Source organism: Bos indicus x Bos taurus, chromosome 13 (genome assembly GCF_003369695.1).
Source record: "Bos indicus x Bos taurus breed Angus x Brahman F1 hybrid chromosome 13, Bos_hybrid_MaternalHap_v2.0, whole genome shotgun sequence".
In the NCBI taxonomy this organism is placed as follows: Eukaryota; Metazoa; Chordata; class Mammalia; order Artiodactyla; family Bovidae; genus Bos; species Bos indicus x Bos taurus.
Genome location: NC_040088.1, coordinates 72,769,931 through 72,786,854, shown reverse-complemented (window position 1 = coordinate 72,786,854; position 16,924 = coordinate 72,769,931). Strand labels below are relative to the sequence as shown.

The 16,924-nt window shown below is 47.3% G+C and overlaps 1 protein-coding gene across 6 annotated transcripts in view; it reads left to right on the top strand.

The window, feature by feature from the left end:
- LOC113903700 (ninein-like protein) overlaps positions 1–5,320 on the top strand; it is a 96,684-nt gene extending 91,364 nt beyond the window's left edge. For 5 of the 6 annotated variants that reach the window (XM_027560260.1, XM_027560261.1, XM_027560259.1 and 2 more), the window contains 3 exons: positions 828–998; positions 2,472–2,585; positions 4,359–5,320. In XM_027560260.1, the coding sequence (XP_027416061.1) occupies positions 828–998; positions 2,472–2,585; positions 4,359–4,550 (477 nt within the window). In that variant the 3' untranslated portion in view covers positions 4,551–5,320. The remainder of the gene's footprint in view (positions 1–827; positions 999–2,471; positions 2,586–4,358) is intronic. The other variant, XM_027560262.1, reaches the window with a different exon arrangement.
- The last annotated feature ends 11,604 nt before the right edge of the window (positions 5,321–16,924 follow it).

The window sequence follows — 16,924 nt, the reverse complement described above, 5'->3', positions numbered from 1 at the left end:
ACAGGGTCTCAGAGGGCAGGTCTGTGTGCTCCAGACGAGGCCGCCGGAGCCCGTGGTGTAAATGGTGTTTAGATGGCCTCCCAGGCGCTCCATTCAGGGAAAGTGGCCAGGCTCTGGGCAGCCTGGTGCCAGCGATCCCGTGGGTTCTGTGCCCAGGAAGCAGGTGGCCGAGTCCGTCCACATCCACACCTCGCCAGATGCTGTGCAACCACCTCCGGGGCCCTGGCCACAGCCCGTCTCAGGAGCGTGAGCTCTACATTTAGAGGGAGGCTGCTCTATGCTGCTGGTGTGAGTCCCATTATTGAAGGAATTAAACCCAGCAAAGAACCCAGGGGGTAAACAGGACAGAATAACTTGATCCTCCCAGGATCCGGTACGAGGTCACAGGGAGGGCTACAGGAAGGCCTTCCAGGCTCTCAGGGTGCAGAAGCGCCCCTGAATGGACTCTGTGTTAGTCACTCAGTCCCATCCGATTCTTTGCAACCCCATGGACTTTAGCTTGCCAAGCTCCTTTGTCCCTGGTATTCTCCAGGCAAGAATATTCGAGTGGGTTGCCATGCCGCTCTCCAGGGGATCTTCCCAACACAGGGACCAAATCCACGTATCCCGTGTCTCCTGCATTGCAGGCGGATTCTTTACCGTCTGAACTACCAGGAAATGGAGTGTGGGCATCAGATAAATGGACTCTTTAGAAATTGTGGGCTCTGCTGAACACACCCTTCCCTTGTGGGGTGGCCTACCAGGTAGAGATGCAGTTTTCTGTGTCTGGTGGTGACCCTGTAGCTCTGGGCAGTCACCCCATAACCGCTGTGCCTTTTCCCTGGCAGCTGTATGGAGCCACCCAGAGGCTGCAGCTGGCCCAGTCGCAGCACACCCAGCGGGTACAGCAGCTGCGGGAGGAGATGGCACAGCTCGTGCCTGCAGTCCGCGTGGCCGAGCTGCAGCGGCTGCTGGAAGGGGAGCGGTTGGGGGCACGGCGGCTCCAGGAGGAGGCCCAGGTGAGTGGGGACCAGGCTCGGGGGCCAGCTGGGGGTGATGGGGAGGGCGAGTAGGCTTTCTGGTGCCAAGGGGAGGATGGCCTGACAGCCCTCCCACCATGTGGGATGTTTATGGAAGCCACGGGACCCGGCTTCCACTGGGAGCTGGGGGGCATTGAGCGGCCGACCCTGAGTCCCCCAGCCTGTTTTCTGGGCTGTGTGTGTCTGTAGCCAGCCACACACGTGACCCGCTTCCAGGTCTGAAAGGTGGTGATAGAAGGGCCACAAGAGAGGGATGGGCAGGGATAGCTTTTCAGGAGTGTAGGCAGGTGCAAAGGTCCTGGGGTGGGCTGTGCTTGGCATGTTTCAAAGCTGCAAGGGGTGTGGGGTGCTGGTTGGACAAGAGATCAGCACAGTGACAGCATGGACTTGGGGAGCCCTGCTGTGTACCAGGCTCACATGCAGAAACAGAGCTGCTGCCTTAAAAGGGCAGCAGAACAGTGGCTCAGCACGTGCACTGTGGGGGACTGGATCCTGGCTCCACCACCTGAGCCGAGTGGTTTAACTGAGTGAGTGATTCAACTCTCTGTGCTTCCATTTCTTTCAACCTCTGGTGGCAGTGGTTCCCACCTCAGAGCAGTCTCTCAGGCATCAGTGAGTGAGCACCTCAAAGTGCGAGCCTGGGGAAGCACATTTGGGTCCTCAAAGTTCATGGGTCAGTGCGAGGGTGAGGAGCGGCAGAGGGCTAGGTGCCTTCCTGAGGAAGCAATTTGTGCAAGATTGGAAAGGTGGGTAGAATCTGACATTTGTAAAACACAAATTCTAAAGAAGAACAGCCTTATAGCATTATGCAAACACGTGCTGGAGAGACATTTAAGCTAGGACAGATTATTGACAAAGGAAATTTAGTCAGAGATCCCCTAGAAAGACTACTATGTTTGGGGAAACTCAACTTTGAGTCATTTAGGATTAAAATCCTAGGACAAAGAGTCTCTTATCTGTTCACACTACAGTGAGAAGTGCAGCTTTGTGGCTTGTGAGACATTTCTAACCATCCCTCCCTATAGATGAAAGGTTAGCCAGATACTCAGATTTTGTACACTTCAGCTGATTTCCATTCTAAAGTAAATAAGCCTGAGATGATTCTTTTTTTATTTTTACGAACGAGGCAATTTATTAACCCAGCATCATTTGTTCTAATGCTTCTTGTTGGCAGCTGCCACCTGTCCAGCAATTCTGTCCAGATCTCTCTGTCCCTGAGGCGTCAGTTTGCAGCCCCCATCTTGGTCCTTTTCCACCATTTTCAGCCAATGTACCGTGCTGATCTCTGCCACTGCTGCTGCTGCTAAGTCGCTTCAGTCGTATCCAACTCTGTGCGACCCCATAGACGACAGCCCACCAGGCTCCCCCATCCCTGGGATTCTCCAGGCAAGAGTACTGGAGTGGGGTGCCATTGCCTTCTCTGGTGTTGATCTCTAACCTCCTCTTATTCAGGAAGCACATGAAAGGCAGCTGAAAGCAACAGAAGAGCGGGTGGAGGAGGTGGAAATGATTCTGAAGAACATGGAAGTGCTCCTCCAAGAGAAAGTGGGTGAGCTGAAGGAACAGGTGAGTGACGGACGCCTCCTTTGGGCATCCAGGTAGCTGATGAGGGAGACAGGACCCCAGAGAACCCTGTGTCCTGCGAAGTGCTGAGAAGGGGAGAGGAGGGCAGGGAGAGGGGAGAGAGAGGCCTTGCTGTCCTATGAGGTCTGCTTGCTGCTCCAGGAAGTGAAATGTGAGCATCTGTGGAAATGCTTAGTTCCACAGTGACCGAATGTGGTTTACCTGGAGCGCCCTGAGCCGCGTCCCCAGTTCGAGTCACTCCACGCAGGCTGCCTGCTCCAGACCCCCACTCCCACCTGTGTAGCCCCTGCCCTGCCGGCACCACCGCCCTCCAACCTTTTCCATCCCTGGGTCCTCACTTTCCTTCCCAATCATCAGACTCCTGGTGACCCCCTACCCCCAGTCACTCTTGGTAAAACCTCAACCCCAAGTAAATCTTGAGGCTCCTACATGCTGGGGGAGGGGGCGGGTAGGGGTTGACTGTCCCAACTGCCGCCTTTCCCCCCTCCCTGTCTGGGGGGCCCTTCCGCTCTGACCCCCAGCCCCTCTCCCCTCCTCTCAGTTGTGACTTGGGCTGTGTCCCCGTAAGACCAGAAGGTCCCAGAGAAATGGCTGTGCGCTCAGCTCGCCCAGCCCCGCTTCTGCCGCCCCCTCTCCGGTCTCCTCAGCACCGCCTTCCAGAGCCCGGTGCTCCCAGCGAGTTCTCTGCTGCCTTGACAGGCCCCCCTTGACAGGCCCTCCCAGCTGCCCGGCCACCCAGGGGCCCGTCTGGCTCTTCAGCGCGGCCCTCGGTGCGGAGCAGAGCTCCCATCGCGCACCCCGCGCCCCATCTTTTGGGTCCTGACAGCTGGGCTCCTCGTCTCCTCTACCAGCCCCTCAGCAGCAGCAGTCTTCCTTAGATACGTTGGAGCTGCGGCCTGCCTCAGAGTAGACAGCGGCTTCTCCGGTGGCCTCGAGATCCTGCAGGACCTGGCCCCCTCCCCTCGGCCCCTCGCCCAGCCGGCGTGGCAGCCCTGCCTTCCTCACCGGCCTCCTGGCCGTTCCTGCCACCGCGCATGCGCCGGCCTCTGCCCGGGAGGTTTGCGTCAGGCAGCCGCCCGCGCGTCCTCCATGCTTCTTTCAGGTCTCTGTGCACCTCAGGCTCAGCCGTGTGTCCCCCGCCTGGGTTCTCTGTTAACACGCCACCTGACACTGCGCGCTCTGCTGGCTCCTGTTAGAACACGTGCCTGTGGGAGCAGGGCCGTGGCCGGGCAGCACTGGCCCGCCGAGCTGCTCGGTAGCTACTTGAGTGAGTGGCTTCAGCGCGGACTTTCAAAGCCCAAAGCCGGGACCCCTGCGTCTTTGCATCTTGAGTAGTGTGTCCTGTGTCCCCATCGCTGAAGCCCCTGTCGGTGTCGTGTGGGTGGCACCCAAGGTGCCTCGGTGCGTCCCGGCTGGCATGGTGGGCCTGCAGAGAGCACTGAGATAAGGCCATCATTTTGGGTACTCTTGACAGTTTACTCATTGATTTTTGGAGGCCTTCAGATTTGGGTCTTGTCTTCATTTCGTGATACATCAATTTGTACAAAGTTGGCTTAAATTTTCTCTACCACATAGTTCGTCAGTTTCCTCTCTCATGCCAGGATAACAAAACCTGTCATTACATCCAACATGTCTCTGATTTGTAAGGTTCCCCAAACTAGTCTGAACGCATGTGGAGGAATAGGAAGGGAGAGCTGGTGGCGTGGCGTGGCTGCGTTAGACGTGCAGTACACTGTGGCTTTCTCCCCTCTCCAGTTTGAAAAGAACAGCCGATCTGATCTGCTGCTCAAGGAGCTCTATGTGGAAAATGCTCACCTGACAAAAGCGCTTCAAGTCACTGAAGAGAAGCAACGAGGTGCCGAGAAAAAGGCCCGATTCTTGGAAGAAAAAGTTAGAGCTCTCAGCAAACTGCTCAGCAAGATTGCTACAGCATCCCTCGCTGTGTAGACTGCTTTTCTTCCTGGAGTTCGTTTTGAAAGAACATCTTTAAAGTAAACCACTGTGATGCTGTAACTTATTGTGGCTCACTGGCTGTACACCCCTGGATAGACGAGGATTGTGATTCTGTTTATCTCACAAGCATTTAATGAAGGTCTGTGTGCCAGAGGCTGGGGAAACAGGTTGGAAAAGACTACTTTTTTTTTTTAGTGGTCCTTGGGTAACTTCCAGAGTTACATTCCTAATTTTGCTACTGACAAGCAAAACAGATTATGGGGTTCCCAGCAAGGCAAATGGTAAAATAAAGCAATTTTAATGTTGCACTTCTGACCTTGGCTACAGAGATTCAAATGCAAAGTCAGGGCTCTATAGTTTTACCATTGCACTGTTAGTGCTATGGGTTTAGTCACTGGCATTCTCGTTGGTGGATTGATATAGACACTCCAGAAATGTACTTTCTGTGACTTTCAACTGGCGATAAGGGATAGAGGAAGGAAGCCTTTTTGTCAGGGCCTGTTCCACCACGAGGGAGTCTAGACAGTGCTGGTATTTTAGGGCTGTGGACTCAGGGAGGATGGTATCCATTGTGAATGCAATCTTTTCCTCATTGAAATGTCATCACACTGGAAAGTGTATGATATGTTTAAAAAAAAAAAAGGGAAAAAATATAGTTTTATATCCAAGATATACATAAAGTATGGTCATTTGGTTTATCAGAATAAACTACTGTAATATGAAGTCACTGTATTTGCAATAAAATCCTTTTCTATTAAAACCGATTAACTTCTAGATATTTTTTAAACTAAAATATTTCAGAGATAGAGAAAAATAGTTCTATAGGAAGCACTCATATGCACTACATGAACATGCAGATGTGTTAAGGACGTTGTTACAGCATCCTGGACAGAGGCCCAGTCCCTGTTCTACTGCAGCCAACCTCTCTCCCCGTCCTGGTGGCCTCCGCTCTCCCGAAGCTGCTGCACGCCCCCTCCCCTCCGTCTGTCTGCACATTTACTGTCCGTGCTTGAATGAGAAAAGCCTTAAACCGGGGGAATAGATGGAAAGATCAGATCTGGGATAGGAGGACTCAACAACATAAAGTGGGCTCTTCTCTCCATGCAACTCTGGTCGCTTAACCTATGACAAAGGAGGCAAGGATGGACAGTGGAGAAAACCCTCTTCAATAAGTGGTGCTGGGAAATCTGGACAGCTACAGTGAAAGAATGAAATTAGGACATTCTCTGATACCATACACAAAAATATACTCAAAATGGATCAAAGACCTAAATGGAAACTTTTAGAGGAAAACGTAGGCCGAACACACTTTGAGGGAATTCTCTGGCAGTCCAGGGTTAAGACTTGGCACTTTCACTGCTGTGGGCCTGAGTTCGATCCCTGGTCAGGGAACTAGGATCCCACAAGTCGCATGGCACGGCCAAAAAAAAAAAAGCACTCTGACATAAACCGCAGAACTATCCTTTTTGATCCATGTCTTTGAATACTGAAAAATAAAAATAAACAAAGGGAACTTAATTATACTTAAAAGCTTTTGCACGCCAAAGGAAACAAAATAAAAAACTAACAGGGAAAATATATTTGCAAAGGCAGCAACTGACAAGGGATTAATCTCCAAAATATACAAATGTAGCTCTATGTCAAAAAAATAAAAATAAAAAACCAAAAACCCAATTTAGAAATGGGCAACACAAATAAATAAAAATAAAAAATAGAAATGGGCAGAAGACGTTAATAGACAGTTCTCCAAAGAAGATAGACAGATTGCCATGAAATGATGGCACATGAAATGATGGTCAGCATCACTAATTATCAGAGAAATGCATGACAGAACTGCGATGAGGTATCACATCACACTGGTCAGAGTGGCTATCATCCAAAAGTCTACTAATAATAAAGGCTGGAGAGGGTGTAGAGAAAAGGAAACCCTCCTACATTATTGGTAATACTGTGAATTGGTACAGCCACTATGGAGAACAGTATAGAAATTCCTTAAAAAGCTGAAAATATACTAGAACTACTGTATGATTCAGAAATCCCACTCTGGGGCATATATCTGGAGAAAACTATAATTCAAAAAGATACACATACTCCAATGTTCATTCCAAACTGCCTTCCCATCCAAGATTGCCACATCCCATTGAGCAGAGTGCCCCATGCTACACAGTAGGAAAGACAATTGAGTTTTCAACCTTGGGTCCATCACTTACTGTCTGAGTGACTTTGGTGAGGTTACTTAACCTTTCCGAGGGGAGCAGCTACTCACCCTCTACTGGAGGAACCAGGGAGATGGGTCCCCTCTGTCCCCTCCCCAGCAGCGCATTCCTTGGCCCTGGTCCACCGGTACTTTGTCTTGTCCAGGCAGACGTGTTTAGGCCTGAGTTGTGGTCCTCTTCAGTCGAGGACCTTCATCATTAGCCTTCCTCCACCCACCACCCTGGGGTCTGGGGCCTGGTGCCCACCTGTCCAGGCCCACTGCCTCCTGCCCTCTCTCCAGAGCAGCTGGACCCCTCCTTCCTCCCCAGCCTTGCCTCGATTATACCTAATGGCCACCCTTACTAGACTAGCGCCCCACCTAGTGACAGCGCTTCCCTGCTTCTGCAGAAACAGTGATCATGCACAAATGAACAAGAGTAGTGACCGCTGCCGCGTGTACGCTTAACAAAATGCCCCTTCACTCTACGTGATAGCCTCCAACACCCACAACTTCATAAAGTTGGATGAGACAATTGAGGCTGGGGGTTTAAACTTAATATTTGAGCTGGGATTTGCACATGCACGGCCTGCCTGCCACCAAAATCTGACTCCTGCTGCTGCACCCCTTGGTTTTTCTTTATCACTGTGGGGGTTAGTTTATATTAGTGCCAAATCAGTACTGGGTGAGAGCTATCCCTCTCCCTCCCCAGGCAAACAGTCTAATTTGCAGGCTGAGGTCACAGGAGGAAGGAGATAGATACATGGATCCATAGAGAAATGGAGAAAATAAATTGGTTGAAATATCTGAGGCTCATTTATGGGCAGAGCCAGAGTAATAATTCAAAAGGATTCCAGCATCCCGAGCTTTGTCTTATCCGCATACGACTATGATCTCTCTTCCCAAAGCTGAGGGCCCAGACATGGCCCTTGGGTTCTGCCCTGCTACAGATGTGGTTTCTTTAAGCATCTGAACGCCAGCATCCCACTTTCCTTTAGACAGCTTTCTTGTGCTCTGACAGCTTCAGAAACTAACCAGGGAGCAGATGTGGACAGAGCAGCCCAAGGACTGCTTGGAGCTGCTGGCTGCACTTGCCTCGATCCTGGAGAAATAGTTCTTCCATCCCTCAGCCTCATTCACTGGCTGAAAACAGCCCCAGGGCCCATCCGTGTCCCTGATAAAGAATCCTCTCTCTCCACCCCACACACACCGAGGTTCAGACTTGGGCCAATTTCACCACCTTTCAGGTTGGCTGTTGCCTGTCCTGCAGTATCAGAAATGAGAGGCTGATGCTACACTGTGAGTTTAGATCAGAATGTGTTCTTGAGCAAATGTGTGTTTCCTGCTTCTTCCCAGCCTCAGCCAGCACCTGGGAAGAGAAAAAAGCTCATTGCTCTTTCCTGGGAGCCAGACTGAGGTAGGTTGAACATTCTCCACACCTGGGATACGTTTAATCAGAGCACAGTGGGTCAGCCGCACGGACACAGGGCAGGAGTCCCCTCCCCGCCGGGAAGTGACAACAGCCTGTGACTGTATGCATGCCAACCTGCCCCCCTCCCCATCTGTGGGGACAGATCAGGGACTGAGGGTCTTGAGCTCTTTTTCCCTCCAGTGAGGATCCAGCTCGTGGCCTCACCATGTGATGTTTATACCCTGGTAACGTTACTGGCAGCTTTCTCTGAACCTTACCATCTAGCACCTGTGACCTGAAGTGCTGAGAGCTCTCTCCCTTCACCTGTAGGCAAGCCGTTTGATTTCAGCTCCGGTGGCAAAGAGAACAATTCCAGAGTGAGGGAGCAGAATCTAGGCTGTAGCGAGGAGGAGTGAGGCTGGGCAGCTCCTTCAGGGTGTTTGGTTGTGGGTTGAGCACCTTTGAGGCTGCAGGTAAAGGGGGCAGCATAGTTGAGGGAGAGGTGTTTTGTGTTTGTTTGTTTTTTTTTAACTGAAGGACAATTGCTTTACAGTATTGTGTTGGTTTCTGCCAAACATCAGCATGAATCAGCCACAGGACAGAGGGCTTTTTTCTTTTTAACGATGGGAGCCATCCTGGTCAAAGCCTCTTGGTCCCTGCTTTTCCTACTATCAGACGCTGTTTTCCCAAGTAGACTAGCTTCCCTGTTAGCTCAGTTGGTAAAGAATCCACCTGCAATGCAGGAGACCCTGGTTCGATTCCTGGGTCAGGAAGATCCACTGGAGAAGAGAGTGGCTACCCACTCCAGTATTCTTGGGGTTCCTTGGTGCTCAGCTGGTAAAGAATCTGCCTGTGTTGCGAGAGACCTAGGTTCTATCTCTGGGTTGGGAAGATCCCCTGGAGAAGGGAAAGGCTACCCACTCCAATATTCACGCCTAGAGAATTCCATGGACTGTATAGTCCATGGCATAACAAAGAGTCAGACACGACTGAGTGACTATCACTTTCACTTTTCATGCTTTTCATAAATGGCCTTGAGGAAATTTCCTCAATTGAGGAAATTTCTATTTTATTGAAGTTTTTTTTTTTTTTATCATGAATGGGTTTTAAATTTTTTCAAGTGTTTTTTATGCATAGTCTTACTTTTAATTCTTACTTGAATGTTGGTAGAATTGAGCTTTGAAGCCATTTGGTCCTAAGCTTTTAACTTTTGGGATTTTTTTTTTTTAATTAATATTTGAATCTCTTTATTTGTTACTGGAGTGTTGAGTTTTTCTATTTTTTCTTGTTTTAGTCTTGACAGGGTGTATGTTTCTCAGAATTTATCTATTTCTTCTAGGTTTTCCAATTTGTAACTGTTCATCAATAATAACGTCCCCTTATGATTATGCTTCTTTACTTCTGAGGTATCTGTTGTAATGTCACCTTCCTTTCTGTGGTTATTTCAGTTTCCTCTCCTTCTTCCCTTAGGTAAGGGTTTATTGATATTGTTTGCTTCTTTTGAAAAATGCACTTCCAGTTCTTGCACATGCACACTGGGCATTCTGGCACACGGGCAATGTGTTTAGAGCTGTCGCTTAGCAACGATCATTCTGGGATGAAAGATTCCAAACCGTTGAGCTTCCCAGCTGGGAGGTTGTGGCGGGACAGCTCTGGCTTCCCTGTAGTGCTTGTGTTGGGTTTAGGGGACTGTGAAGAGCCGAGGGGGAGGTGAGGTGTGTTTGGAGCCCATAGGCTCTGCGATGAAGAAGATTTTTGGCTTCAGGAGTAAGAAGGGCGAGTCGCCCTTAGACTCCTCCATCAGCCTGGGGAGAGACAGAGGTCATCGTAGAACCAGCTTCCAGCCCGGGTACCACATCCGAGACAGGGACCTCAAAAAGATCCACAAAGCTGCCAGCGTAGGCAACGTAGCCAAAGTGCAGCTGGTTCTGTTGCTCGGAAAGAATGGCCTGAACGACAGGGACAAGAAGAACAGGTAAGTGGGGAGGAAGGGCCTGGCAGGGCTCCCTCCTGTGAGTTTCCCCTCTAAGGCTTGCAAACACCTTTGTGGGATCCAGCGCCCCATAGACTTGATAGGCTGCAAAAGCCTTAGCTGGTTTCGGACCCTCTTATAATTCCCCTTACAGAGCACTTTACTGGTAGTTTTAAAGTGATTTAACTGAATGACAGTAATCACAGAACTGAAATGAAACATGAAAAGCATCTTTTTTTGTCCTTCCTTCTCCTCCTCTTCCTTTGTTGTTATGCATGTGTTAGCATGATGTACTCATGAGTAAGAACTCTCAAGTTCTATAGCTCTCAAGAAATCTTCTGGAACTCCCTGGCTCTCACCCTGTTTTTCTCATGTGATTTATGAAAACTCTTCTTCCCATGGATCGTCCATTGTGGATATTGGCAGTGGACAGATTTTGGATGATGTTGGCATTTAATGTACACATTTTTATACCATAATGTTATGTATTACAGAAAACTGCATAGTAAGAAAAATAATCCCCATGACAGGTCAACTTCTGGGTTAAAAATCCTTCAGATACAATGCAATATCCATTTTATATCAGTATACACTTAGGTGTATAGGTTCCTTGCTGAAGGACCTTAGAAGACAGCTTGGAAGTAGGAAGCTGGCTGTGCCTTTGACTAAGAGGACATTTTCTTAGGATCTATGGTTTTTCCATATTTAAACCAAATAAACATCGTGGTTTTAAAGATTTTGGGTTACACATGCTGTCTTTAATTCTGATGAAATTGAAAGTTTTGTATAGTAGACAAAGATTTGCCCTTTTAGATGTAAAAATTTGCTTGATGACATTTCTATTAGATAAATTACGTGTAGATGGTGGAGAAATAGCCTGGTAATTATTTAGAGAAAGTAACTAGATTTTTTATCTCACCAAAAAGTTCAGAGGGAGTATAGATCAAAAATTTTAAATACACAGGGTGAGAAAAGTACCAGAAGAAAACTGAAATTCCTATCTATACATTTGTGTGTGCTGACAAAGACCATTTTTCTAGTTCTGCTGTTCATTCACCTGAATGTTTTTAGTTGGATGGTGGTTGCTGTACCATGTTGTGTTGGTTTCCTCTGTACAACATCAGAAATCAGTTGTAAGAATACACATATCCCACCCCAGAGACCTCTCTAAGAATGGTTTCAAAGGCAACATTCTGGAGTTTCCTGGGTTTCGGCACCAAAACAAGAAAAGAAAAAAAATCTGAAAGTTGATTTCAGTCAGTTCAGTTCAGTTGCTCAGTCGTGTCCGACTCTGTGACCCCATGAATCGCAGCACGCCAGGCCTCCCTGTCCATCACCAACTCCCAGAGTTCACTCCAACTCTTTCCGTCCATCCAGCCATCTCATTCTCTGTCGTCCCCTTCTCCTCCTGCCCCCAATCCCTCCCAGCATCAGAGTCTTTTCCAGTGAGTCAACTCTTCACATGAGGTGGCCAAAGTACTGGAGTTTCTAGCATCATTCCTTCCAAAGAACACCCAGAACTGATCTCATTTAGAATGGACTGGTGGGATCTCCTTGCAGTCCAAGGGACTCTCAAGAGTCTTCTCCAACACCACAGTTCAAAAGCCATGAATTCTTCAGCACTCAGCTTTCTTCACAGTCCAACTCTCACATCCGTACATGACTACTGGAAAAAACCATAGCCTTGACTAGACAGACCTTTGTTGGCAAAGTAATGTCTCTGCTTTTCAATATGCTATCTAGATTGGTCATAACTTTTCTTCCAAGGAGCAAGTGTCTTTTAATTTCATGGCTGCAATCACCATCTGCAGTGATTTTGGAGCCCCCCAAAATAAACTCTGACACTGTTTCCACTGTTTCCCCATCTATTTGCCATGAAGTAATGGGACAAGATGCCATGATCTTAGTTTTCTGAATGTTCAGCTTTAAGTCAACTTTTTACTCTCCTCTTTCACTTTCATCAACAGGCTCTTTAGTTCCTCTTCACTCTCTACCATAAGGGTGGTGTCATCTGCATATCTGAGGTTATTGATATTTCTCCCGGCAATCTTGATTCCAGCTTGTGCTTCTTCCAGCCCAGCCTTTCTCATGATGTACTCTGCATACACGTTAAATAAGCAGGGTGACAATATACAGCCTTGACGTACTCCTTTTCCTACTTGGAACCAGTTGGTTGTTCCATGTCCAGTTCTAACTGTTGCTTCCTGACCTGCATATAGGTTTCTCAAGAGGCAGGTCAGGTGGTCTGGTATTCCCATTTCTTTCAGAATTTTTCACAGTTTATTGTGATCCACACAGTCAAAGGCTTTGGTATAGTCAACAAAGCAGAAGTAGATATTTTCTGGAACTCTCTTGATTTTTCGATGATCCAGTGGATGTTGGCAATTTGATCTCTGGTTCCTTTGCCTTTTCTAAAACCAGCTTGAACATCTGGAAGTTCATGGTTGACATATTGCTGAAGCCTAGTGTGGAGAATTTTGAGCATTGCTTTACTAGAGTGTGAGATGAGTGCAATTGTGTGGGAGTTTGAGCATTCTTTGGCATTGCATTTCTTTGGGGTTGAAATGAAAACGGACCTTTTCCAGTCCTGTGCTCACTGCTGAGTTTTCCAAATTTGCTGGCATATTGAGTACAGCACTTGCACAGCATCATCTTCCAGGATTTGAAATAGCTCAAGTGGAATTCCATCACTTCCACTAGCTTTGTTCGTAGTGATGCTTTCTAAGGCCCACTTGACTTCACATTCCAGGATATCTGGCTCTAGATCAGTGATCACACCATTGTGATTATCTTGGTCATGAAGATCTTTTTTGTATAGTTCTTCTGTATATTCTTGCCACCTCTTCTTAATATCTTCTGCTTCTGTTAGGTCCATACCATTTCTGTCCTTTATTCGAGCCCATCTTTGCAGGAAATGTTCCCTTGGTATCTCTAATTTTCTTGAAGAGATCTCTAGTCGTTCCCATTCTGTTGTTTTCCTCTATTTCTTTGCATTGATCGCTGAGGAAGGCTTTCTTATCTCTCCTTGCTATTTTTTGGAACTCTGCATTCAGATGCTTATATCTTTCCTTTTCTCCTTTGGCTTTTTCATTTCTCTTCTTTTCACAGCTATTTCTAAGGCCTCCTCAGACAGCCATTTTGCTTTTTTGTTGTTTCTTTTCCATGGGGATGGTCTTGATCCCTATCTCCTGTACAATGTCACGAACCTCTGTCCATAGTTCATCAAGCACTCTATCAGATCTAGTCCGTTAAATCTATTTCTAACTTCCACTGTACAATCATAAGGGATTTGATTTAGGTCAGACCTAAATGGTCTAGTGGTTTTCCCTACTTTCTTCAATTTAAGTCTGAATTTGGCAATAAGGAGTTCATGATCTGAGCAACAGTCAGCTCCCAGTCTTGTTTTTGGTGACTGTATAGAGCTTCTCCATCTTTGGCTGCAAAGAATATAATCAATCTGATTTTCGGTGTTGACCATCTGGTGACGTCCATGTGTAGAGTCTTCTCTTGTGTTGTTGGAAAGAAAGTGTTGCTATGACCAGTGTGTTCTCTTGGGCAACACTCTATTAGCCTTTGCCCTGCTTCATTCCATATTCCATAGGAATGTTGGCACAGATAAAAATAATTTGGCACTTTCAATTTGTTTTAGAATTTTTTGTGAGGATTGGTATCCTGTGACAACTTTCAGCCTTTTCAGAAGTCAAGGGAATCTTGGGAATTTCCTGGAAGTCCAGTGGTTAAGACTCACTGCTCTGGGCCCAGGGTTCGATCTCTGGTGTGAGGGAACTAAAAATCCTGCAAGCTACAAAATTTGTTGTATAACAAATGGGGGAATATAGCTAATATTTTATAGTCACTTTAAATGCAGTATAACCTTTAACAATTGTGGATCACTGTGTCGTACACCTGTGTTATATAATAACTATATTATACATCATCTCTAAAGCAAACTAGATGAAACCACCTCATGGGAATTAGACCAACAGGAAAAAAGAGACATGGACAAACCAAAATTCTACAATTTCGTAAGTCTGTGAATTATTAAATTATTATTCCAAGTCAGAGGACATTAAAACATGAAGAAAATTAGCATATTAGAATCCACCGAAGTACAACTGTCTGTCTCATCCTCAACAATAATATTCTGCACAAGGGCTGTCATATTCCTTTGACTTCATTCAGATGTTGTCCTTGTAAACTAGTAGTACTAGCAATAAATATGATAATATGACCTAACAGTTACTGAGCTGTTATCTGCCAGGAATGGTTCTGCACCCTTTGCATGGCTCTCATGTAAGCATCACAGTGCTGTCCTGTGAAATAACTACTACTCCCTCTCCATTCTGTTGATGAGGAAATTGAGGCACAGAGAGGCTGAGCAACGGCTAATGAGTGACAGAGTGAAAGTCAAATACCAAACCCAAGCTGAGCAGAATCTCAAGGTCACGCTCGTTCTATTCAAGTAGATGGTTCTTTCATACTGTGGTACGAAGAGCTAAAGTGAATATAGACTGTTCTTTCTCCAGAAGAAAACGAAACATTTGTTTTAGAGTGATAGGAATAGCATGTTATTGAATGTTTTCAATCACAGGAACGATTATTTGCTTTGAAACAGTAACACTAGGGTTTCCTAAAAATTGCTCTTGCTTTCATAGGACTGCACTCCACTTGGCCCTGTGCCAATGGCCATTCAGCGGTGTCAGTCTCCTCCTGGAGAGAAAATGCCTGCTTAACCTCTTGTGACAATGAAAAGAGGACAGCGCTGATGAAGGTATGGGGCAGCGAACCGTGTCCACAGGAGATGGTGTGATTTCCTGAGACTAAAAGATGAATTTATTTCATTGAAATATAGCAAACTGGTGAAGCTTGTGGCCTGTTTACTTTGAATTCCTAGAATTTTACACTCTGTTTCTTGGCACAACACTAACAGGCCGTAGAATGCCAAGAGGAGGAGTGTGCGACTCTTCTGCTGGAGCATGGTGCCGACCCAAATGTCATGGACGTCTGTGGCAACACCCTTGTCCACTATGCTGTCTTTTGCCAGAATTTATTCACTCGCAGCAAAGCTGCTTTCCTATGACGCGATATATAAGCCAGGAACAAGGTACGGTCACCTAACTTTTATTTACCAAATGTTTGTGAAGCATTTTTTTTAATCTACAGGAGTTTTATTTACAACAGTATGTAAATAGGTAAACCGAATTGTTGAGGTCCTTTAATGGACCGGGACCTGGCCGTCTGGAGGCGACGATAAGAAAGTGAAAGAAAGAAAGAGGCCAATACTCCCTGGTTTACGCAGAAAACCAATAAAGTCCTTGAGACAGGACTTGCATCTCTCACGAAGGCACCGGGCGCCCTCTAGAGGAGGGGTGAAGGCACAGGGCGCCTTCTCGAGAGAGTCTTAGAAGCCCGGGCAGGAGAGTGAGCAAGACGGGTCTCTGCGCTCCAAGGAATCAGCCGGGGAGAGAGAGAGAAAGACAGACAGACACGGGGACCCAAGCTCTGATGGAGCAAAGGTGCTTTAATGATTTTTCTGTAAGTATATATAGGCTGTAGTACAAGAAGTTTCTTTCGTCAATGATAAAGATCAGAAAACCAAAGGTACAGTAGCCGTTACCAAGGGAACAAGGGATGATGATGGTCACAAGCTCAGGAGACAATCCGTATCTCAAGAAAGGGGATCGAGACTAACCAGTTTTGTCGTAAAGAGATGTTTACTAAAGGAGATTCAAGCCTGTCTCACACAATGACCCCAGTTCCTGGGAGCAGCGTGCTGTTCCGCTTAAAAAGAAACAAAGGACTTGTGAGAAACAGCACGTAGGAATCCTCCTGTTAAACATTCCCTGACTTGAATAGTGTCCATGAGGCCCTGTAACATGGAAAAACAATTCCAAACCCGAGTCAGGGGGCGGGGGTGAAAAAAGTCGGTGCCCCCAGAGAGGGCAGAGCTCTGTCTGCCAGCCACCCTTCTACCCTAGAAGGAAGGCTTTCCCATTAGAACATGCGTGGGAGTGGGTGGTGGGCTCTGAGCCCACAGGAAGTGAAGGCCTGAGGGGAGTGAAGTGATATGGGCACTGGCTGTTTACAGGGGCTCAGGAATGTGGGCTGCTGGGGGTGGGCAGAGGAGGAAGGAGACCCAGTGCCCAGCAGGGGGAGCTGGGTGAGTGCAAGTGGGCCCGGGAGGCAGCAGACCTGGAGCGCTGAGCCCTCCAGGACCCCGGATTCTGAGATCCAGCCAGGCAGGTCAGGTCATGTTTGACACCCAGCAAGGGCGTTCTCTTGTGCTGGTGACCACTTGGTTCACCAGGTACCCCTCGGGGTCTTCCATGCTCAGCCCCCGGGAGTTGCTCGGCGGGGTGGCAGCTGTGCCTGGGGAGCTGCCCCTCCTGCTCTTTCTTCAGGAAGCATGTGAAGTCCGGCCTCTTCAGCACCGCCAGGAACTCCCTCCACTCTCACAGGTGGGCTCAGTTTTCCGTGTTTGGAAGCTCCAGCCTTCCCTGAGTGAAAGTATTTTGAAGAAACCAAACTGTCTAAGATTTCACTTTAATCATGATATTTCTCAAGCATTAGAGAGTAAAGCATTCCTTTATGTGTTTATGGCTGGTATTGGTGATAACACTGCACTTGTTAAAGGTAAAACATTTTCTAAATATTTTCCCCCACTTAAGGTTTTTTTTTTTTTTAAATCAGTCTAAAATAACACAGTGAAGCAAAATTTGCCTCAGTAGACTTTGTCTTAAAATTCAAACATAACGAAAGCATTTTACAACATAATAGAAATCTTGCTGCTG